Source organism: Lissotriton vulgaris, chromosome 3_1 (genome assembly GCF_964263255.1).
Source record: "Lissotriton vulgaris chromosome 3_1, aLisVul1.2, whole genome shotgun sequence".
Classification (NCBI taxonomy): domain Eukaryota; kingdom Metazoa; phylum Chordata; class Amphibia; order Caudata; family Salamandridae; genus Lissotriton; species Lissotriton vulgaris.
Window position 1 is genome coordinate 424,898,760 of NC_141689.1, and position 25,417 is coordinate 424,924,176.

The following is a 25,417-nucleotide window of genomic DNA, read 5'->3' on the forward strand; positions in this document are numbered from 1 at the left end:
GGCTACGAACTGCTCATGCACGCCCCTGGACATTTGATGTCATGTTGTATAATGTTGGGCTCTTTTGGTGGAGCTCCCTGGGTCTCCCTGATTGGGGCCTTCGCGAGGTTTCCGTCCCAACAGGTACTCCTCGTTTCTGTTAGTATTGGGGATGTGGGTTATGGGAGGGTGTGTGTTTATTTTACCCCTGTTTGTAATATTGTTGACACCAAACACACAACTAGATCTTACATTGACAGTGTAGTAATTGCGGACAATGACTATATTGTGGCCAGATGACACATCAAACTCATGGTTCTCAGTCGGGAGAACTGAACATCATATCTTGGAATGTTCAGGGAGCTGTACTTCGTTTAGCAAAACGGTATGAAGCAGATATACTCCTGCTCCAAGAAACCCACCTTATGGGCAACAAAACTCCATGCCTCAGCAGGTTCGGATTTTCCACAGTGTACCATTCATGGTTCACACGTGTCTCTTGCGGTACGGCAATCCTTATACATCACGGGTGCCATTCCTCATCTGTAAACATTGGATAAACCCCAGTGGGCGCAACACCATGGTCACCGGCATGGTAACTGGGGAACAGTTAATTATTGGTAGTGTTTGAGACTACCCCCTCCCTTCCCCTCTCCGCCGGGGCAAGCGTTTGTAGACAAACTACTAGGTGGGTAATGGAATGATGTAATGACACCCCAGGACTGGTGTCACGCCGTAAGACAAGACTCCCTTCCCATCAAATTCAAATTGAACATCATAACTCCTACAGTAGGGTGGTCATACTCTTGTCGGGCCCTTAATCCCTCGACTAGTGGGTTCTCGTATAAATCTGCGGTTCACGACATGCTCTCACGACTGGATTACATATTCCTCTCGCATAGTTTTTTACACAGGGTGTCACACACGGTAATTCTATCCCGGGGTCTGTTGGACCATACTCCTGTTCAGCTTAAACTGCGCCTGAGAGTCCAACGGGCTCTATGCCAGTGGTGGATGTCTCCCTGGCTCCTCCGAGATTTTCGCTATCAGGAGGTTCAGTGGCAGGCCATCGTGGATTACCTTCTGTTCAACCTAGACACAAACCCATAGAGTATCACCCTATGGGAAGCTCTTAAGCCATTTATCAGGGGAGTGGATATAAGCTTCCATACGTGCCAGAAAAATAGGCGCCTGGCCCAGATTCTAGATTTGGAAAACCGCCAGCGCCTGCTACAAGTGCAAGTATTATCCGGGTCAGTCCCGGGATCACGGCGTAACTTGTTGCTTATCCAGCAGCAAATCCACCAACTCCTCACAGACGAGCCCAAAGAGGCTTGGTTGGCAACGCAACACAGGATATACCAATGTGGCGATAAATCTAGCAGAATGCTACATCGCTATGCCAGGCAAAAACACCCCCTGTGCATGTGCCCCTCTTCCGGGATGCGGATGGCGCCCTATGTACCTCCCCCGAGTCGGTAGTCCAGGCTGCGTGTCTTTCTATACTTCGCTTTACCAACAGCTGGAGCTTATTTCGGAGGCCCTTATTGAAGAGTTTGTCGGACATTACCCCATGTAAACTTTTCAATCAAGTTAGAGATCAATTTGATGCCCCCATAACCCTAGATGAATTAAGCAGCGCTGACTAGCACTCACCCTGGTAAAGCGCCGGAACTAAATGGATTCCCCAGTGACTTTCTGCGGCCATATATGACGACGTTGGGGCCTCATTTTCTAGCGACATTGCACGAAGCACTTGAGCAGCGCATTCTGCCCAAAGACTGGCGTCATGCCGAAACTGCGGTTTTCTTAAGCCCAGTCGTCGTCCTGAGGACCCGACCTCGTTTTGTTCTATCTCATTGCTCAATTTCGAGCCCAAACTACTGGTTAAGGTCCTTGCGGACCGCCTTCGCTCATGCATCCAAGAACTCCTTCACCCCGATCAGTCTGGCTTTATGCCTTAACGCTTCACCAGGCATAATATTAGGCAAGTTCATAATGCAATTGTAGGGACTCATAGGCTTGCCCATCCAGCAGCGATTCTGCTGGTGGACATCGACAAAGCGTTTGACTACTTAAGTTGGACATATCTCTTCAAACTTCTCTGCGCCATAAACCTAGGCCCCCTTTTCTTAGCATATATTCAGTTTCTCTACATGGATCTCTCTGCATCAGTGCTGGTAGCCCCTAATCTCTGCTCCTCTTCGCCCTGGCCATAGAGGCCCTAGTGGTGTGGGTACGACAGGACCCTCTGATCTGGGGGTTTTAATAGACTCCGGAATACTCGAACAGAATTGCGCTTTACGCTGATGATGCCATATTTTTTATAACCGACCCGTGGTCCTCGGGACCCAGTGTCCTCCAGATAATTAGGATTTTCAGAGAAATCACTGACTTAGGCACCAACCCCTCCAAAACCACATTGTTTTTTGTATGCAGCGATCAGCAATGGCAGGCCAGGCCTTCACAATTATATCTTGCTACAGATTGCTTAAAATACCTGGGCGTCTTTATATCCCCATGTCCCTCAATCTCGTGGACACATAATATCATTCCGATACTCACCACGGTCCTTAATCAGACTACTGTTTGGTCTCAGCTGCCCCTATCGCTGTACGGACGTTCCACTATCTTTAAGATGATCTCTTTACCACGTTTGCTATATCGACTGCAGAATTTCCCCTACAATATCCCCCACTCATGGTTCAAACAACTCAATGCAACCTTGAATAGGTTCCTATGGCAAGGAGGGGCGATCCAGGTCACGCTTCACACGTGCACACAATCAACATACATTTGCGGCATTGCGGCGGCAGACACATATGCATATTATTCTGCCTCTCATCTTCTTGTAATTGAGTGGTGGTACGGGACTCAGTACGATCCAGCATATGCAGTGGAGGGATGGCTATGACAGGCACATCCTTACTGCAACTTCTTTAGAGCCGGTTGACCCTCGACACTCCCCCTGCCACCCCCTCTCCCCCCCCTCCCCCCCCCCCCCCCCCTCCCCTCTGTCTTGGCTCTAGTCGGTTTCCCCAAGTGGAATCTTATTAGAATCTCCCCCTTAGGTGACGTCAGGCACTCCACCACACTTACAACCTTTCAACAGGTGCAATCCGAGTTTCAAATGCATAAATCCCAGTTCCACCTTTATTTGCAACTGCGACATGCTGTAGACCGCCACATCCGCCATTTGGAGTTACTTCCTGAGGTTTACCTATAAGAAGGCTGGTTGCTAATGGGGGACATTGGGCCACATAAGATCAAACAAATTTACCAGACCCTAATTACTCACACACATAACAATACATAAAACCAGGACGGCATGGGAGGTAGATTTACCAACCCTGACAGAAGATGATTGGACCGAGGCCTTAGCCAGTCCCTCAGTATGCCGGGGTCTCCTCATGCTACCTCCTCATTCAGTTTAAGTACCTCCACCGGATATATTACACCTGTTCCTGGTTATGGAAGATAGGAGCTATCCAGTTCCCTCTGCCTACGTTGCGCTAGCAATGATGGCTTTTTCCTCCATATGTAATGGAGTTGTATGGGAATAGAACCATTCTGGATTCGGGTGACGTCCTGTCTAGACAAATTACTGGCCTGGCTCATCCCACTCGACCCCAGACTGTTGCTCCTTCATAGCGGTAGGGAGGACGGTGGCAGTGTCTCCCCGACCCACTGACGCCTCAAGCTGTGAACAAGTGATTTATGTAGCACATGATTTTTAAAATTGAATCTGCTTATTGAATTTTAAACGCGCCGGATTTTAATGACGCTTGCTGCTATTTGCTGTGTGTAATAGCGCTTCAATCAGTGGTAACGCGCTTCAGGGCAAAACTCAGTTAACCCAGCCTGGGCTCGATCTCCCGTCTTGCCCGCCCCGGTCCGACTCGGCAACCAGTGCCGTTGAGCGGAGGGCGGGTCAGGCAGAGCCAGGTCACTTCCGCCCATATCGAACGGTCAGCGCTCTAGCTGATGCATGCTGGGGGTATTTAGGCAGCGAGGAGCAGGCGGCGAATTGCGGTAGGGAGGACGGTGGCAGTGTCTCCCCGACCCGCTGACGCCTCAAGCTGTGAACAAGTGATTTATGTAGCACATGATTTTAAAATTGAATCTGCTTATTGAATTTTAAACGCGCTGGATTTTAATGACGCTTGCTGCTATTTGCTGTGTGTAATAGCGCTTCAATCAGTGGTAACGCGCTTCAGGGCAAAACTCACAGTTAACCCAGCCTGGGCTCGATCTCCCGTCCTGCCCGCCCCGGTCCGACTCGGCAACCAGTGCCGTTGAGCGGAGGGCGGGTCAGGCAGAGCCAGGTCACTTCCGCCCATATCGAGCGGTCAGCGCTCTAGCTGATGCACGCTGAGGGTATTTAGCCCTCTCGTCACAAAGCGCGCAGCGGTCGCGCGCAGTGAAGCGCCTGAGACGCGCCAGAGAGAAGCCCGTCTGCGCCCGTCCGCGACAGGACGGGACCAGGGGCCATGGCAGAAACTGCTCGCGCTCATAAGGTATCTAGACTAATCTACTCCTCATGGGCTTTAATGGGTTTGGGTGATAATTCGTGCACAATTAACTGTCAGCAAATATACCATTGCAGTCCTGAAGGACCATTCTCGTGTAGATACTGCCATTGTCAATTTAATATAGAAAAAGACACATCCCCCCCCCAACAACATATCGCTAATATTCCGACTGTTAAAGTTCAGGGAGGAAAGAACTTATTATGTAATATAAGATCCTTAGCAAAGCACTATATTGAAGTATGGGATCTTATCTCCACCCATAAAGCTGACTTGTGCTTCCTAACCGAGACATGGCTTAAACCCCACTCTACTCCAGCCATTACCCTTGGTATACCAGAGGGTTATAAGATGATCAGAATGGATAGACCCCTAAAAGTAGGTGGGGGAATAGCTATTGTTTTTAAGGATAATATCTCAGTTTCGGTTCTTGACCAATGGTGTAATACGGCTTTTGAAATGATGATTTTCAGGATTGGTTCATCAGCCAAATACTGTAGGAAAGGTGCTTTGGTCTATCGTCCCCCAGGCCCCATAAACAACATCTCTAAACAGCTACTGGAAGCACTAGCCCCTCACGTGCGCCCAGACAAAGACTTTTTGCTGCTCGGGGATTTTAACATCCACAGTGAGGAAATAAATAATAATGAGGTACAATCCTTCTTGACCGACCTATCCCTAATGGGACTAAAACAATGTAACTCCGGACCTACTCATCAAGCAGGACACACTTTAGATATGATATCTAATTTTTCTGGTATTGAATGTTATGCCCCCAAGCAGTATCACTGGACAGATCATTTCGTGCTCGAATTCTCTATGCCTGTGAAGGGCGTTTGTTCCATTCCCCCGGTTCAAATCCCATCTAAACGTAGACAATGGCATAAAATTACCAACACCAATTTTGAACAAAAATACTTTCCCCTTTCATCCAGCCCACAGATGATATAAATTCCGCTCTTTCAAAATGGGATCTTGCAATTAACACTGCGGTACAACAATTTGCCCCGATAAAAACTTTTAAAAAGCGATTAGCAAGGAAACAAGAGGTTTGGTTCTCGGAAGAACTACGTAGCCTCAAACGTAGGGCTCGAAAGACAGAAAAAACGTGGAGGAAATCCCATTTGGACAAAGATAAAACAAATTATCATAAGGCCTTAAGTGTATATCATAAAGCTATACCATCTGCACGCAAGAACCATGTTACCACTCAGTTGGAGGCAGCTGGTAACGATTCCAAAGTTCTATACCAGATTGTTAACACTTTTTTAAAACCGGTAGCTTGTGAAAGTGCAAACTTTTTCACTGAAAAAATTGATGCCATTTATGATAAAATAGAGGCACTTATCCCTATTACGACTGGCCTAGATAATCTGACTTCGGTACCAACTGTGCCCACCAATTTTCACTCATTCAATGATTTCCCTCATTCAATGATTTCCCTGAAATTACTTTACAAGAGGTTTAAAAGCTGCTTACGGACATCAAAAGTGGGAGCCCGGTCGATTCACTTCCAGCCAGGCTCATGGGTCCTTTGGGGACTACACTTGGTCCTGACATTCAGAGACTTGTGAATCTCTCACTTAATACAGCTAATGTCCCTCTGCAATGGAAAACGGCCTTAGTTAGACCAATTAGGAAAAATACATCTTTTCCTTGGACTAACATGTCCAACCTTAGGCCGATTTCCCTTCTACCTTTCTTAGGGAAAATTATTGAGAAGCACACCAATAAACACCTCTCCAACTACCTTGAGCAATCAGACAGCCTTGATCCATCACAGTCAGGTTTTAGGCCAAAATACAGCACCGAAACGGCCCTGCTGTCGATAACGGACGATCTACGTATGTACCAGGACAATAGTTTTTCAGTTGTCCTGGTGCTACTTGATTTATCGGCAGCGTTCGATACCATTTCCCATAACATCTTGATCGAACGACTGACTGTGAGTGGAATCGGCGGGAGGGCATTGGACTGGATTAAAAGCTTCCTCTCCAACCGCACCCAATGTGTCACCATGGGTGATTTTAGATCTGAAGAGGTTAAGATCACCAAGGGGGTCCTGCAAGGATCGTGTTTAAGTCCAACTCTTTTTAACACCTATGTGGCCCCCTTGGCAGAAATAACCAGATCCTTTGGCTTCTGTCCAGTGTCCAACGCTGATGATACGCAGCTACTCTTCCCCTTTAAACATCTTACCCCTGAGATTATACAATCTTTCTCTGATGGGATGAAGGCAGTAGCGCGATGGATGTCTTCCAACTTTCTCCATTGCAATGTTGGGAAGACTGAAGTGATTCTCTTCGGTAAAGCCAGGATCCAATGGTCTCCTGATTAATGGCCTCTAGACCTAGGCCCAGTCCCTGAACCCAAAGCAATAATTAAGAATTTGGGGGTACGTCTGGAACCGGAGTTGACCATGAAACCGCATGTTAACATCACTGTAGGATCTTGTTTCCACATGATAGGTCTCCTCCGCAGGATATTCCCTTTTCTCCCGGACTCACACAGAAGAACTCTAGTTCAGGCTTTGGTGATCAGCCGTCTAGATTACTGCAATGGTTTGCTAGCAGGAGCTAATGAAGAGGTTTTAGATCGTCTGCAGGTGGTACAGAACACAGCAGCCAGGCTGGTGCTTAATGCACCCCCCAGATCTCCATCCAAACCTTTACTGCGTAAACTTCATTGGCTGCCCATACGTTTACGAGTAAAGTTCAAGACCTGCTGTACTATTCATAAGTCTTCATGAATTAGGACCTGAATATTTGAAAAAAAAGTGTCCATTATGTTCCTGCCCGTACCCTTAGGTCCAGTGAACAGCTGCTACTAAATGTACCTAAAATCAGTAAAACTAGGCTAGGCGGCAGGGCCTTGTCCGTGGTGGGCCCCAATTGTTGGAATATGCTTCCATTGTCATTGCGACAATGTTCTGACCATCTTCGTTTCAGAAAGAACCTGAAAACGTTTCTGTTTAGCTCATTTTAGCGAATTTCCCTTTCTTCTGAATCATCCTGAATAAATATTTTTAGATATCTTTGCTACCTCTATAGCTTTTTTAGGCCGGCTGTCATAAGCGCGGAGATACTCCTCTGGGAGTCTATTCATAGCGCTATAAAAACCAGCAAATAAATAAATAAATAGCACGATATCGGCGGGATCCGGCACAAGCAGCACCTTCTGTTCTTGGACCTAACCCTCACTAAAAGAGATATAGCACAGCAATGGAAGGCAACTTCCCCACCTAGTATAGTGGTGTGGAAAAAGGCCATGGATAGGTGTATGGGGGCTGAAATTGTGGTATTTCAGGCGAGAGGATGCCCACAGAAGAATAGAAAAATATGGTCCCGCTAGGTGACATATAGGGCCATTACTCACCCCATTACCACATTCAGACTCTCATGATCCCACTGGGTGATACACAGGTCATTTTCCACTATAATAGTCTGACAAAGCAGACTGCTAAAAGACACGTTTTTAACAACACGCAATTGAGACTCTTTGCGTGGGTTCAGTGTAGTTTGTTACCCTTTCGTCCTTGTGTTCTGCGAGCCAAGATGTTTCCAATGTTAAAACTAAGTATTGTATGTCTTCTACACCAGATGTAATGTTCTCGTAGGGCTTCGTCCCACTCATTACCTTCCAAAACGAAATACATTTGTTGTGAAAAAAAGAGATACCTCTTACTTGCCACAGACAAATTGGGGTGTGACCGAAGTTCAACTGCACCTACTCTTATAGACATATCAAGCACCAAATGTAACTCACAATGAAGGAAAAAAAACACACACGACGGCATAGTATAGCATAGTATAGATCTTGTACAAATCCAACCGAGAGTTTGAAAGATAATAAAACACAAGCATAATATACTAAAACTATTACGACAGTAAAAAAAAAACTAAAAAAAAGTCAAGTAGGACAATGATACACATTTCATGTAACCTTAGAAAAATGTTTCCTTGGAAAGAAAACTCCTTCAGGGAAGCAGTCCTCAAGGAGCCACTCCCCACAGAAAACATGGGCACGTTAATTTCATTTCATAAACTTTATTTGGGCAACTTGGTACCCATAAAAGCACAATATCATAATTAAAATAAGTCAAAGAATTTTGAAGACACATGGCAAAAAATCCACAATATTATGACCACAATAAATTGATTACAAAATAGAAATGGCTTCATTGGTATTGAATAGATTAAAGTTTTGCTGATGTGGGAACATTATATCAACCTTCAATTATACAGTATTAAAATCTCTGGGATCAGGCATCAATTTACGTGCTCTAGCGGAAATTCTAAGGAATGTACTTGGGTGAAAAATAAACTCTTCATCAACTAAAGATACTATGCCCAAGTACGCCTTCTCCAGACTAATAGTCCCTCTCTTTTTAAAAAATGGGATTAAAAGCCACTTTGAATATTTTATATAGTATTTACAAAAAAATGTAAAATGTAATATTGATTGACCGCTCTTTCCATCGCAGGGACATGGTATATGATTGAGATTAGAGTGGTAACACATTCCCTGATGTCTAGTGGGTTCCCAAACAGTCAATAAGCCGCTCCCAGGCACCCTTCCTCCCTCAAAGCAAATCGGCATAAAAACAGCCCATTGGCCTCCAGAGCGGTAGAAAACAAAAGTAAATTGCCCCTTTGACTAAATATGATTATAATTTCCACTCCCTAGGGTGGCAGATCATTCTAAAAAATGTTGATCTGCCCCAACCTTGGGTGGAAGCAGCCAAAACATGTGCAGGTCAAATGAGGGAGTGACCCTTGCCCAAACTGCCACTCCCTGACCACAAGCAATCTCTGGTGACCTCAACAGACTTTTTCCATTGCTGTAGTGCTGGAAGATCGCTTCCAGCATCGCTTGATGATTTTGCCACGGCATGCACGCAATGACTTGATCAGATCGCCAGGGAAGGGATTGTGGGTGGTAACAAAGCGCTTCTGCTGCCATCCCCTGCAAAGACACATCGGAAGGGGGAAGGGGTGCTTTCCCTACAGGTGGGTGGTAGGTTGTGCTGGACACATCCTAGGCACCTGAGTGCAGGTGTTTTCTGTCTCTCCAGCTTGTCCTTATCACCAAAGGGGTGAAAGTTTTCCTTTAATATTTTGATGTATAAAGATTTTTCTTGTAACAAAAAAAAGTGAAACTTAATTACATATGAAATACTGTGAACAGCTTAAAGATTCTCGTATTGAAGTACACATTTTGGACAATCCTGTGGTTTTAGCAAATGTATTCTGTGATATAATAAATCAAAATATCAAATCTTATTGCATTATTTGAGTGTCCTGGGAGAATTGTATTAAATTTGTTTGTTAATATTGAGTGATTATACTTGATATGTTTAATGGGGTTTGTTTGGGAGTTGAATTAAACTGTTCATTAAACTGAAACTATTTCTAAATATTCTGCTAAGACGATCCAGGATCCGTGCCCTTATCTTAAAAAACCAGGAAAAAAAGAAACTGCCATCATGCAGTGACTTGTTGACCTCAGAAACTTTTTGAGGTGTTGCATTTGTAAAGAACATTTAAAGGTTATAGGTATTATTGCATCTAGTATCTGTTACTCCCTTTATATATGTTGACAAACAGATTGTGCATGTCTAGCTTATCTAAATCTTTCAGTTTGCTTTCTAGTTGGAGGTGGGTTTGCTTCACTTAAATGAGACAGTAGGCAGTTATTGCTTAGAGACCGCTACTACTTGACAGACTCAACCTAACATAAATTTGTATATTTTGTTCCAGGGGATGAAAATAATGAGGAAGAAAGTCATTCTAGCTTTGGATCAAGAGGTGGATTTGGTAATCAAACAAGTAAGGCTGTTAAAATTTGCTTAACGCAAACCGCTTTTCATGTAGGTGTTTTAAACTTGGTATTATCAAGTTTGTTAATATAGATGAACCTGTTTTTAGAGATTCATGTAAATCCTCAATTTCCAGTCTCTACCTTGCTAGGACATAAGTTTTTCATCAGGTTACTACTAAAGTGCATTCGACTCCTTACTGTTTATTACTTGCTAATCATTTCAGTTCTTAAGAATACTCCTCTTTGCAGATTATTCACTGGTTGAATCCTCGGCTACTGGCCCTTACCTGTGGCCCAGGGACCCCTATGGGTCTGCATAACATTAGGAAGGGGATCAGTGTCTGCTTAGAAAATTCAATATTAAGAATGTATTAAAGTATATATAAATAAAGAAGCTCAATGTAAAGTTGAAAATGTTAAAAAATGTTTGTAAAGGTGAGGAAATTAGAGGCTAAAATATTGAATTTGTATCCTCCGTTTTATTTTGTGGGAGCAGTGCAAGTGCATCAAACAGAATATAGTATGAATAATGGTGGCCTTAAATTAATTTAGAAAAGCTCCAACCTTCCACTAAAATAAAAAATCGTATTTGCAAATTAAATATAACTATTCATTATTTGTGTTGGTCTAATGAAAACTTTTTTTGGGGGTGGGGGGGAAAGTTTTGCGGTTCAAATATTTGAATGCTTAAGCTGTCATCCCAGGCTTCTAATAATGGCTGAGTGGGGGTCCCTGGATTTCAAAAATGACTCAACGAGGTCCAAAAGACCGAAAGTTTCATCCGAAGCAAAACCTGAAAAAGCTCCATAGCTTTTGCTTATCGTTACGTGGTGCCATCGGTGTCTGCCAAACTCAGTCTCTCCCCTGGCCAAGACGAAACGAAACGGAACGATATGTAGGCGCCACCCAGAAATGCTTTTATCAGTTTTTTTTGTCTGGGTTTGTTAGTCGGTGCCATACTGTCCTGACTTCAGTTAAACTGTGAGTTTTTTCCAGTAAAACTCTTTGCATGTGAGCAGGAAGACGTTTACATTGAAGATTGTAGTTTTGTGTTGGACACAGAAGTTAGATACAAAGCCACACATCATTAGTCTGTGGTGCCTGGCGTTCCATACACAATTCTAAGGCATCCAACAAATGCTCTCTAGTGACCTCCATTGTGAATAAGAAGCTGGAGGCCAAAATGTATTTGTTGGGAGACTGCAAGAAACTGGCCATTTCCTCTTGAGGTCACTTTTCTCAGTAAAGTTGAGGTTTAAAATAGAAATCCCAGACGAAAGGCATAAGAAGCACTGCAAACTGGACTTACACCAGAAAACCCTGTTTCTGGGCTAGGTCTCAGTCCTCGTTCTTGATTAGATGTCCGCTTCATCTTCTGAGAGCCTGTTCCAATCCTTGAAGAGCATTTGGACCTTGGAGAGACTTCGAGCACAACTGAGCAATCAAGGGGCAGATTTATGAAGGGCTTGCGCCACGTTTACGCCGCTGTTGCGTGACGCAACGGCGCGGAAACGTGGCGCATCCCTGCGCCCTATTTACAACGTGACGCATCTAGGAGATGCGTCACGTTGTACAGCACTGCGCCATGAGGAGGCGTTCCTGCGCAGGGGGGGGCGTTCCTGCGCAGGAACGCCTCCTGAAAGTAGCTGAGTGAAATCTATGAGATTTCACTCAGTCACTTTCAGGTCAATGCTGCGTCAAAACCCTGCGCCTGCTTGAAGCAGGCGTAAGGCTTGAGGCAGCATTGAAAGAATAGGCTCCCCCAGAGCATTGCTGGAGCTGCGTCGCGCTTGCGACGCAACTCCAGCAATGCGTCACTTTTACGGCACAGATGCGTGACGCATCTGTGCCGTTTTTGCCCCATGGTGCGCCGCATCATAAATGCGGCGCACCATGGGTGGCGTAGCTGTGGCGCACTGTGGCGCATGTTAACTGGCGCATCCCTCGGGATGCGCCAGTTAACATAAATCTGCCCCCAAGTGTTTATCCATGAGTAACATACGCGTAAGTATGTGAATGTCTGTTTTTCTTAATATGTTCTGCCTTGGGTTAACAGTATTACTAACCCTGAAGTATTACTGGATGTAGTTGGAATAGGGCTTGATTATCCGGAGATATAACCTGCCTCTAAAAGGTCTCTTAAACTCATCTATGACAAATACATTGTTTTGATTTACGCTTTTTATTTTGTTTTGTTTAATTTTGGCTTGTATCTGTACAATGTGGTCTATTATTTTAATGCATTATATAATGTTAAAAATTATTACTAGAATTTCAAGACTTCATATTCAGCAAAATCTAGATTTGTAGTGTCAAAGTTTTCTTAATAACATGTGAGTCTGATAGGTGAGGAAGTTCTTGTTTGAATGTCTATGCTTCTGATATAGATTAAAGTATGGGAGGTAACACATGTGGTCTACGTTTCTCATTGCTAGAGTAGATGCCAATGCCTGCTTTTCTCTTGGGTTTAGAAACCTTGCCTTGTTCTGAAGGATTGGGATGAGGGAGTTCCAAGTGCTCAGTTCACTTCTCCCGTTTCTCAGGCTCCACCTATCTTAGTTTCAAAATGTATTTTATTGGATTTTCCAGCAGACAAAAACAAAGACATCGCCGCATATTGAAAAGGCAAGAGGCATATACAGTGGACGGGACAGACCAGCATGTCTTCCCTAACATTGATTGACAGATGTAAACACATATGCCTAGCTGGCAGTGAGACATCCTGGAAGTACATGACTTGCGATGCAATAAAATGACATAAAAAGGACAACAAAAACCAACACCCCCTCTCCCACCCCCCTCCGAGCCCCCCACCCCCGCCCGACCAGTGTGCCTTGTAGTGCCGGAAGGTCCCTCAGCAGGTCCGCAAAGCGGAGAGCCCCCCCTTGGGGAGTCATTAAGCGTCACTAGTGACATCAGTAAGACGCAAAATCTTAAGATATTTGGGGCATGTGATTTCATTAAATTCCCTGGACAGAAGGGTCAGCAATGGAAGCCACGTTTTCTGAAAGGCATCGGTGGCCCCGGTGAGTGTTGCCTGTATGCGTTCCATCCCGAGTGTAAGCCAAAGTTTATGGAGCCACCCCGTGTGTGTAGGGCTGGTTGTGGAACCCCATAGAGATAGTATATATTGCGTGGCTGCTTGCATGGCGATTCCCATCTGTCGGCCCCTCAATGATTTCATGGGAAAGGTTAGAGAATTGGGGAGGCCCAGCAGAGTGTATGCAGGGAATCTCGGGATTTCATTGTGAAAGGTAGAGTCAATATCGTCCAGGACCAACTTCCAGTAGTCTCCGAGTATCGAACATTCCCAAAGGAGATGGGTTAGAGTGCCCTTTTCCCCACAACCCCTCCAGCAAAGCTCACTACGCGCCGGGTTCCCCTTGTGTAGGCGAGCTGGGGTGAGGTGCCAGTACATAGCCAATTTCACAGCCGCCTCCCTCGCTTTCGTGTTGCGTGTCGTGCGTGTAGCCCTATAGTAAACGTAACCCCATTCTTTATATGTCAAGGTTCTCCCAAATTCAGCCTCCCATCGTTTCTGACTAGGTGTTTTCTCCGAAGTGTGTGGTGGTGTGAGCATTTTATAGAGTTCCGAGACCAGGTGTCTATCTGAATCTTTAGTAAGTAACCATTTTTCAAGGGTAGACAACCCACCATCATTGCAGTGTCCGGTGCAGTGAGCCAATGTCTTAGTTTAAAATACTGGAATAGGTGAGGGTTCCGAATGTCGTACCCTTGCTGAATATCTGTGAAGGTAAGAAATCCCCGTTGGTCAAAAAGATCGCCTGCTGCACGACATGCCGTGCCGCGCCATTGGAGGAATGCGCCTGCATTATTGCCTGGAGGGAAATCTGGGTTGTCCAAGATGGGGGTGAAGGGGGAGGGAAAGGTTGTCAACCCGTGTTTGAGCTCCACCCTGTCCCATACCTGTGAGGTCGTGCGTGTGATAGGAGACCGCAACATGTATCGCGGCCGGTGCTGCCGGGCGAGGAATGGAATCCTCCAAAGCGGCATCTGAGCCATAGCCCTGTCTTGGAAGAGCCACCTTTTTTCCGACTCAGGTCTGTACCATTCAACTAAGTAACGGAGTTGAGACGCCTGGAAGTAACGTATCAGATTGGGGACGCCTAGGCCTCCTTCATCCATGCTCCTGTAAGCCAGTTGTTTGTTGACACGTGCCCGTTTACCCTCCCAGACAAAGTTAAGCAGGGTGTCCTGTAGGTCCTTCAAAGTGCCAGCGGAGGGCGTGACCGGGATGGTCTGGAAGAGATATAGAACGCGAGGTAGTATAGACATTTTCACTGCCGCCACTCTGCCCAGCAAGGAGAGGGGCTGTTTAGACCACCGTGCCAGATCCATCCGGATCTGGGTGATGAGAATCTTATAGTTGGTCGATACTGTTAAGTCAGTGGAGGAGGTGAGGGTAATCCCCCAAGTATGGTACCTGGGCAGCCAGCTGGAGACCACTCCCGTGACCAATGGCTTGGGCATTCGGGCACCCATTCCTGCCCAACGGCAGTATCAAGATTTTGTCTATATTAATTCGAAATCCGAATGAGGCAAGTTCCTCCATGAAGGCTGGTATGGAGCTGTTAGGTTGGTCAAAGGCAACTATAACGTCGTCCGCATATAAACTAATGACGTGAGGTTCATGTCCGAAGTTAATGCCTGTAATTCTTGGATTATCTCGGACCTTCTGCTCCAGCGGTTCGATATACATGGCAAACAGAAGGGGGGAAAGGGGACAGCCCTGTCTAGTGCTGAGCGCAGGCTTCCCAGGCGGACCCTAGCTTGCGGATGGTGGTAGCAGCTTGCGATACGAGCACAAAAGCGGTCACCTAGGCCAAAGCGACGCAAGACCTGCTGCAGGTAAGTCCAATTTACGCGGTCGAATGCTTTCTCCGCGTCCACAGCAAGTAGTGCGGAGTCCGAGGCCTGGAAGTGTAACTTGTCAATGAGGTGGAGCACCCTTTTGGTGTTATCGCTGCATTGCCGGTTAGGTACAAAGCCTGGCTGGTCAGGCTCTAAAAGTCCAGGAAGGCAGGGACCAAGGCGCGCTGCGAGAATGCCCGTAAAAATCTTTAAGTCAAGATTCAATAATGTGATTTGACGGAAAGCTGAGCAGTGTGTAGGCTTCTTACCGGGCTTCAGAAGCACCACCACCTCCCCGGCCAGCATGTCCGGAGGAATGGCGCCCATTCCTTCAAAAGAGTTAAAAAGGCGGGTAAGCACTGGAGCCAGCTGGCCGCCAAAGGCTTTATAAAAACCCGCCGAAAAACGATCAGGCCCCGGGGATTTGAGCGGGCGTAACCGGGATATAGCTGCCAGGACTTCATCTTGGCGCATAGGGGCATCTAGGGCGTCCGCGTTAGTCTTGGAGATTCCAGTGAGACGCGTCTAGGTCAAGTAGGCCTCAATGTCTCCAGAGGGGGTCTCTTCCTCCCCATACAGCGAGGCGTAATAGGAACGGAAGGCCTCTGCTATCTGGGCCTCGTCAGCAAGCACCGCCCCATGGGCACCCATGAGGCCCTTGATCTTTGTTCTTTGTGTTTTGGCCTTCAGCGCACTGGCAAGCAGCCAACCTGTTCTGTTGCCTCCGACATAGTAGGTATGTTGAAGACGGAGAGCCGCGAATTCCGCCCTATCCGTATCGAGGCTGGCAAGCTGAGCTCTTGCTGCTTTTAGCTGTTTCCAAACGCGTGGGGCGCAAGTGCGACTATGGACTCGTTCCAGCTCCGCTACACGGGCTGTAAGATCGTCCCTTTTACTTTTGCGGTCTTTGGCTTCAGCTGCTGCTATGGCTATAAGTTCTCCTCGAACGACTGATTTCAGGGCGCCCCAGAGAGCTGTAATAGATATTCCGGGTGTGCCGTTGGTAGCTAGATATTCAGTTATGGTCTCGCTAATTCGTTTAGTGACATCCGGTCTCTGCAATAGAGTTTCACGTAGACGCCATGGGCCCCTGGGCCGCGCGAATCGTAAGCGACAGTTCCACTGCATCATGGTCAGAGATGGCCGCCGGCACTATGGTGACCTCCTCAAGGATGTTAAGTAAATCAGAAGAACCTACGAAATGATCGAGTCTGGCATATGTGTGGTGCACGTGCGAGTAAAATGCGAATTGCGATGTGTTTGGGTGTTTGGCCCTCCAGAAATCTACCAAGCCCCTGTCCTTCAGCCATTCACGACCATTGGGCGAGAGGGCACCGGTCCCGCCATAGCGGTGTCCATATCTGTCTGCCTGCGCATCCATGACGATGTTGAAGTCTCCACCCAAAAGTAGGGATGCATGTGGGGTCGGAAGCGCTTCCGAAATCTCGCCTTTTAAGAAGGCCTCCTGTCCTGTGGTTGGGGCATAAAGAGAGCCTATTGTAAAGTTTGTATCACCCAACTGAAATGCATGTACCAAGAGGCGACCCTTGATCTCACCCACCCTATTCCCTATCTTCCCCTGGAAGTTTCTTGACATTAAAATCGCAACCCCAGCTGTTTTTGTAGGGAGAGAGGAAAAGAGCTGTTGTGGAAAGGCGCGGGAGCGCATTCTATGCCAGTCTTTCTGCAATAGGTGTGTCTCCTGTAGCAGGCAAATATCTGCCCCTGAATGTTCTAAGTAGGAAAGAATGGCCCGGCGTTTAATGGGGTTATTCAGCCCTTTCACGTTGAGGGTCAGTATCTTAAGGGTCACATCAGGCATGGTGCAATAGGGTACGGTGCAGCTCTAAGTAGGGGACCCGTAGGTGACTCCACAGTCGCGCAGCAAATTGCAAGACTGGACCCTCCCGGCAATCCCACAGATCCAACATCAGACCCTTTATCCAAACTGGTGACAGACCACGGAATCGGCACAGCTTAGACATAACCTTTGTAGCAGTGATAAAATACGGACTGGCACACTGGCCCCCACCCCGGAGCCCCCCCTAGCCCAACAAGCCCCCATAAAACAACCCAAAACCACCAATGGCTACATCTTCGCTTATGGAAGCTAAGATCTTTGCAAGCAGAAACCCTGCAACCCACTCCACCTCTCAAACTCCCCCCTCCCAACCCCAACTCCCCCGAAATACATAGTCCCAGTCCTGTTAGTCCACACAGGGCCGGGGTAAAGAGTGTTGAAGGGGTCCTCTCTGGCGGCCCTACCGGTCCCCCCCGCCCGACCCACCCACCGCCCGGGCAGAGTAAGTGCTATAAGGAATCTCTCTCGCAAAAGTGTTTAGCATTCTGGAGACAAAGTTTCTTTGGCCACCTCCGCTAGCGCAGTCTCGCGTTCTCGGGAGATGACAGAGGTTTAAGTCGGTGCGTCGGCGAACGTTTGTAGTGCACAGTCTGCCAGCCCCCTCTGGGCGCCCCTTGAGGGCTTCTGAACACCGGCTCAGTGTCGACCTGGTCAAGGCCCAAGAGTGCACAGGTGTCCTTGAGTGAGCGCAGTTGATGCATCCGGCCATTCCATTTGAATATGATCCGAAACGGGTGGCCCCAGGAGTAAGGGATCTCCTTCTGCTTTAGGAAGTCCGTCACAGGTTTGAATTCCTTCCTCTTTTGGAGAGTAATAGAAGAAAGGTCCTGATATAGAGCGATGGGATGGCCTTGAAATTGAAGGGGCTGGGTTCTCTGAGCCTCTCGGAGGATCCTCTCTTTAAGGGGGAAATCCGGGAGGAATGCTAAAATGTCCGGCGGTGGGGCCGGCGCTCGACGGGGCAATCCAACCCTATGGGCCCTGTCGATTGGAATGGCTAAGTCCGCTGATCCCCCAGGACACTCCTGAAGAGGGACTGCAGGTAGCCCGCAACATCAGCCCCCTCTTCCTTTTGAGGGACCCCCCAGACCCGTATATTATTGCGGCGGGAACGGTTCTCAAGGTCCTTCGCATGGGCCAGTGAGGCGCAGGATCTCCTGTTGAAGCTGCTCGATTTCACTGCTTCTGGTCTGGTCAGCCTCTTTGATGGAAACCACACGCTCCCCAAGGCCCTCCACATCACGGCGGAGCTCCCGGAACTCCCCGGCCACCTCCTGCTTCAGGGATCGGAAGTCGTCCCTAAGTGAATTGAATAAAGTTTCCAGAAAAGACCTGGTGATTGGTACCTGGTCTTCAGATGAGACTGGCGGTTTTTTAGCGGTTACCAGGGAGGGGGGGTCCTTGCTCACTTTGGGCTGCGATTTGGCCAACATCTCCGGAAGTGTCTGGGATCCCCTCTTCCCCCTCTGCGCCATATCGTGGGCTGCCCCTGCAGAATCGGCCAACAGGTCGCCAGGAATCTCGGGGGGGGGGGCCCCACAGTACCGCGGCGTGTCTCGGTGGGGTCGCGGTGCAGGTCACTTCACCCTCTTCGTCTGTCGCCCAGGTTGTTAGCCCTAACCACTGTCCACAGGCCCACAAAAAACGCGGCAAGGTCAGTGCTTCTGTGGGTGACCCAAAGTCCTAGCTAGGCGTGGTGTCGCGAGGTAGTAGGCCACAGTCCTCCGCACCCCACACAGTTCACCAGCGCAGTACCCGGGTGGTTTCTCAGGCACAAAGCGTGACCCTTTGCAGGGCTTTACTGCGTCCCCCCACCGGGGGCTTGATTATGCCCCCGAGCTGATCAGAGCCTCCACCTCTGCCCAAGTCCTCCTCACCTCTGATTGCCGGGTATCCGGAGCGGTCTCTTAAAGCAGGCCCGGGCCGTCAGCTCAGCAGGGATCTTGACTCCAGGCGGGGCTCGGCGTAGTTAGGCCGCAGGGCCGTATCGGAGCTCGGCGGCCCCGAATGCGCCACCCGGCGCGATCCTCAACGGCGGCAATGCTGCGCTGTCTTCTGCTCCCCCCGCCGGGTACTCCCAGGTCCGTCGGTGCCCCCCGGGCGGCCGGCCTCCACGCCGGGGAGATCCGGGCAGCAGGCCTCAAGCCCAGGTCTCGATTTTAAATGCCCCGGCCAGGGCTCCTCAGTCCCCGGTTGGAGTGCCCAGGCGGTGCGGTGTCTCAGTGGGCTGCTTGGTACGGGAGCCGCAGCGGGGGACACGCTCTCTCTCCTCGTCCCTCGAAGCAGACGCCAGCCGGGTGATTGCCGCCTTGTCTCTTGGCGGGCTCTAGCGCAGCAGCGCGGCCGCCATTACCAGCACTGGTGCCGCGACTCCCAGCAGCTTACGCCGCGCCAGACGAGCGGGCCGATGGTGATTTCTTAGGGCCCCCTGTGTCGCCGGGTGCCCCTCCCCCCCCGATGTTTTGGGCTATGTTAGGGAGAGATTCGGGCGGTGGATGCGGCAAACGGCGAGATCGGGCAGGGAGATTCGGAACCTGCGGCCGATCACGCCGCCATCTTTTACACGCCCCCGGCTCCACCTATTGTGAAGTTTTCTTTCTTTGATGGCTTGACTTTCCACTTTCTAACTCTGGATTTGCTTTTCTCCTAGAGTTTATACGTGAAGCTCCCAAAAACATAATTTTTCTAGACCTGAAAGAGACTATTAGTTATAGATTCCTTACCTCAGAATTACCCCCAAGCCTCAGACTGGATCTGGAGAATTTTTCTTCAGCAGTACCCCTGCGCGTTGGTAGGTGGAGTAAGTCGACTCTGCGTTGGTTGCTATTGTCGTGATCACTGGGATGATGTTGCAGTATCTACTTAGATGCCGCCCCTTCACGCTGACATCAGTTTCATTTTCTGCGCCAGCCAGCTCAGTTCCATAGAAAGCGGTACTCTTAGTCATTTTTTGATTAATACTTTTTCGACTTTTTGTCAACATCTTTCTCTCACGTCATTCGACTCCTGGTGCACAGGGATGTCATATCGTCGGACCGGCTTCCAACTTTCTGACTCCTCTCACAAGTTGATGTCTGTTACGGACCCACACCTTGTGTGCCTGTGGTGCCTTGTGTGACCAAGACCTGAAGTCTTGCTCGCCTGTGGGGCATGAACCCGAAGTCCTTGCGGGAGCGGTCCTGAAAGCTTTTGGAGGCCCGGCAGTCGGCCTAGTGCCGCTCGAGGTCCTAGTCGAGAAGGTCGCGGAGTCAGCATCATCATTCCTCCTCGAAGTCTTTCTCACCGGCGAAATCGAAGCACAAAAATGAGAAGAAGCACTCACTCATCACCTCTTCCGCGTCTGTTTGCCGACGCAGGCGTGGAAGGTTGTCGACCTTCGGCTCCACCCACGGAGCCTGTTGTCTGCTCCGAGCTTCCCTCACTTCCTGTGAGCCGGAGCGACCCCTGCCCAATTTTGTACATTTTACGAAGCCCTTTAATCCATCTTTGGGCATTCTGTCTCCGTCGGTGCTTCTTCAGGCCCCGCAGACTTGGCTGGAGGTTCTAGGCCTTTGATGCTCATGGCTCCAGCTCCCTCACCACCCCTTGTTGTAAATATTTTTGTCCACCCTAAGCGTGGAAGGGTATTCTCAGATGTGAGACCCTTGCTCATTGCACCATCAGGATTCAAGCAAACCGGGCCGAAGACGGCTGTAATGCCAGAAACCGGTCCCCGGGAGCTTGTTTCCTTCCCAGTGTAAGAATTGGCTTTTGTAGTTTGGTTTGCCCTGTTCCCATCATGCACTGGGACAGGAACAGACTAATTTGCATACAGCCAGGTTCTGAAACTGGGATGGTGCAGTGAGCTAAAAAACGGTGTTGGATCTAGCCCTGATCTCTTGACTGGGTGAGAGCTTTCTGCTTAATTCAGAGACTCTGTCCCTCACCACCCCTTGTTGTAAATATTTTTGTCCACCCTAAGCGTGGAAGGGTATTCTCAGATGTGAGACCCTTGCTCATTGCACCATCAGGATTCAAGCAAACCGGGCCGAAGACGGCTGTAATGCCAGAAACCGGTCCCCGGGAGCTTGTTTCCTTCCCAGTGTAAGAATTGGCTTTTGTAGTTTGGTTTGCCCTGTTCCCATCATGCACTGGGACAGGAACAGACTAATTTGCATACAGCCAGGTTCTGAAACTGGGATGGTGCAGTGAGCTAAAAAACGGTGTTGGATCTAGCCCTGATCTCTTGACTGGGTGAGAGCTTTCTGCTTAATTCAGAGACTCTGTCCCTCACCACCCCTTGTTGTAAATATTTTTGTCCACCCTAAGCGTGGAAGGGTATTCTCAGATGTGAGACCCTTGCTCATTGCACCATCAGGATTCAAGCAAACCGGGCCGAAGACGGCTGTAATGCCAGAAACCGGTCCCCGGGAGCTTGTTTCCTTCCCAGTGTAAGAATTGGCTTTTGTAGTTTGGTTTGCCCTGTTCCCATCATGCACTGGGACAGGAACAGACTAATTTGCATACAGCCAGGTTCTGAAACTGGGATGGTGCAGTGAGCTAAAAAACGGTGTTGGATCTAGCCCTGATCTCTTGACTGGGTGAGAGCTTTCTGCTTAATTCAGAGACTCTGTCCCTCACCACCCCTTGTTGTAAATATTTTTGTCCACCCTAAGCGTGGAAGGGTATTCTCAGATGTGAGACCCTTGCTCATTGCACCATCAGGATTCAAGCAAACCGGGCCGAAGACGGCTGTAATGCCAGAAACCGGTCCCCGGGAGCTTGTTTCCTTCCCAGTGTAAGAATTGGCTTTTGTAGTTTGGTTTGCCCTGTTCCCATCATGCACTGGGACAGGAACAGACTAATTTGCATACAGCCAGGTTCTGAAACTGGGATGGTGCAGTGAGCTAAAAAACGGTGTTGGATCTAGCCCTGATCTCTTGACTGGGTGAGAGCTTTCTGCTTAATTCAGAGACTCTGTCCCTCACCACCCCTTGTTGTAAATATTTTTGTCCACCCTAAGCGTGGAAGGGTATTCTCAGATGTGAGACCCTTGCTCATTGCACCATCAGGATTCAAGCAAACCGGGCCGAAGACGGCTGTAATGCCAGAAACCGGTCCCCGGGAGCTTGTTTCCTTCCCAGTGTAAGAATTGGCTTTTGTAGTTTGGTTTGCCCTGTTCCCATCATGCACTGGGACAGGAACAGACTAATTTGCATACAGCCAGGTTCTGAAACTGGGATGGTGCAGTGAGCTAAAAAACGGTGTTGGATCTAGCCCTGATCTCTTGACTGGGTGAGAGCTTTCTGCTTAATTCAGAGACTCTGTCCCTCACCACCCCTTGTTGTAAATATTTTTGTCCACCCTAAGCGTGGAAGGGTATTCTCAGATGTGAGACCCTTGCTCATTGCACCATCAGGATTCAAGCAAACCGGGCCGAAGACGGCTGTAATGCCAGAAACCGGTCCCCGGGAGCTTGTTTCCTTCCCAGTGTAAGAATTGGCTTTTGTAGTTTGGTTTGCCCTGTTCCCATCATGCACTGGGACAGGAACAGACTAATTTGCATACAGCCAGGTTCTGAAACTGGGATGGTGCAGTGAGCTAAAAAACGGTGTTGGATCTAGCCCTGATCTCTTGACTGGGTGAGAGCTTTCTGCTTAATTCAGAGACTCTGTCCCTCACCACCCCTTGTTGTAAATATTTTTGTCCACCCTAAGCGTGGAAGGGTATTCTCAGATGTGAGACCCTTGCTCATTGCACCATCAGGATTCAAGCAAACCGGGCCGAAGACGGCTGTAATGCCAGAAACCGGTCCCCGGGAGCTTGTTTCCTTCCCAGTGTAAGAATTGGCTTTTGTAGTTTGGTTTGCCCTGTTCCCATCATGCACTGGGACAGGAACAGACTAATTTGCATACAGCCAGGTTCTGAAACTGGGATGGTGCAGTGAGCTAAAAAACGGTGTTGGATCTAGCCCTGATCTCTTGACTGGGTGAGAGCTTTCTGCTTAATTCAGAGACTCTGTCCCTCACCACCCCTTGTTGTAAATATTTTTGTCCACCCTAAGCGTGGAAGGGTATTCTCAGATGTGAGACCCTTGCTCATTGCACCATCAGGATTCAAGCAAACCGGGCCGAAGACGGCTGTAATGCCAGAAACCGGTCCCCGGGAGCTTGTTTCCTTCCCAGTGTAAGAATTGGCTTTTGTAGTTTGGTTTGCCCTGTTCCCATCATGCACTGGGACAGGAACAGACTAATTTGCATACAGCCAGGTTCTGAAACTGGGATGGTGCAGTGAGCTAAAAAACGGTGTTGGATCTAGCCCTGATCTCTTGACTGGGTGAGAGCTTTCTGCTTAATTCAGAGACTCTGTCCCTCACCACCCCTTGTTGTAAATATTTTTGTCCACCCTAAGCGTGGAAGGGTATTCTCAGATGTGAGACCCTTGCTCATTGCACCATCAGGATTCAAGCAAACCGGGCCGAAGACGGCTGTAATGCCAGAAACCGGTCCCCGGGAGCTTGTTTCCTTCCCAGTGTAAGAATTGGCTTTTGTAGTTTGGTTTGCCCTGTTCCCATCATGCACTGGGACAGGAACAGACTAATTTGCATACAGCCAGGTTCTGAAACTGGGATGGTGCAGTGAGCTAAAAAACGGTGTTGGATCTAGCCCTGATCTCTTGACTGGGTGAGAGCTTTCTGCTTAATTCAGAGACTCTGTCCCTCACCACCCCTTGTTGTAAATATGGCTCCAGCCCTGGCACCACAGGGATCCAGGGTGGTATCCGGATTGGGGCCAGTCGACCTCATGACACCTCCTCCGGCACAGACTACATTAAATACGACGCTGCACCCTCGGATGCCGGATGTGTACCAGGCCTCCCCCTCGACTTGGACACGCAGCCGGACCGGTGCCGTCTGGTACTTTTGTACCACTTGTCTACCCTGGCGTTCCCTGTGGCCCCAAGTGGCAGACCGAGGAAGGTGAGGTGGACTGGGTGGGGTCTGTTGACCCTTTGGCAGACAAGCATGAAGAGCCGGACTGGAAAGAGGAGTTGGATGATGCCAGTGGTCTGGATACCTCCCTAGACCTTGCTATGCTTTCTCCTACTATGGCCACTTAGGAGGGAGCATCCTATGCTGTCGTGTTGCGTAGGGTGGCTGAGGCCTTGGACCTTGAGCTTCCTATGGTGGCAGTCAGGACTAACCTCCTCACTGAGGTGCTTCAGCCGGCAGCAGTCTCTTCGCTGCCCCTGCTGCCATTCAATGAGGCCCTCGGACATCCTTCTAGGCACCTGGTCCAAGCCCAGCACAGGGGTTCCTGTGGATAGGATGATTGCCCGACGCCACCGCCCGGCTCCGGGCACCCCATTTTCCTCTCTCAACATCCTATCCCTTAGAGCTTGGTGGTCGAAGCTTCAACGTCTGAGGCGCGTTCCCTACTGCTGCCCCCCAGATGGGAATCCAAGAAGCTGGATCATCTTGGGAAGATGTTTTTGTCCGTCAGCTTAGGACTGTGGTTGGTCAACACCGCATGTCTCTTGGCCCGTTACACCCACTCCGTGTGGGATAGTTGTGCAGGTGCTGCCACAGTGCCCACTGAAAGCCCGGGTGTCGCACACCTGTGCAGTTGCAGAGGGTAGAGATGCAGCGAAGTTCACCATTCAATATGGTCTGGACACCGCCGACTCACTGGGTTGAACGATTTCTACGTCGGTAGTGCTGAGGCGGTACGCCTAGCGGAGGTCCGCTGGCTTCTCCAGTGATGTCCAATCTACCCTTTTGGACTTGTCCTTTTAATGGCTGTCGCCTGTTTGGCGACAAGGCAGACAATGTGCTTGAACACTTTAAGGACTCCCAGTGCTGTGGCCAGGTCCTTGGGCTTCGGGTCCTTAGGCTTTGCAGCTCCTTCACAGCTACTTAACGCCCTAGGCTCTCTACCTTTGGCCCCTTTCGTGTCACAGGCTGTCGCAAGCTACCTAGGCTCTAAACAGCCGGGGACGTGAAACCCAGTGCGGTCGTTCTGGGGGCCAGCGGGTGGGCCAGTCCACCTGTGCCCCCTCTGCAGCAGCTCCAACCCTTCCTAGTCCGACCTTTCAGGGCCACCAATTACCAGTAAGCGGCAGCATTCACCATCACCCCCCTACTGGCACAGCATCAGGTGGGTTTTGCAGATTGTCCGAAGGGGCTAGTCCCTCCCCTTCGAGACCACTCCTCCCTCCATGCCACCAGCATTCCATTGCATGTCGGAGGATCATTTGGCCCTTCTCTGTCAATAAGTTACTGCCCTTTGGCCAAAGGGACTATCGAACGCGTACCTCTGCAAGAAATAAGGTTTAGTCAACCATACAGCTAAAATAATTCACCATCATCCTGTGCATA

At 48.9% G+C, this 25,417-nt stretch overlaps 1 protein-coding gene across 4 annotated transcripts in view; it reads left to right on the plus strand.

The window, feature by feature from the left end:
- The window catches only part of DDX4 (DEAD-box helicase 4), a 1,777,277-nt gene that overhangs the window by 677,410 nt on the left and 1,074,450 nt on the right, over window positions 1–25,417 (plus strand). For all 4 annotated transcript variants that reach the window (XM_086960639.1, XM_086960640.1, XM_086960641.1 and 1 more), the window contains exon 10: window positions 10,268–10,336. In XM_086960639.1, coding sequence (XP_086816765.1) covers window positions 10,268–10,336 — 69 coding nt within the window. The remainder of the gene's footprint in view (window positions 1–10,267; window positions 10,337–25,417) is intronic.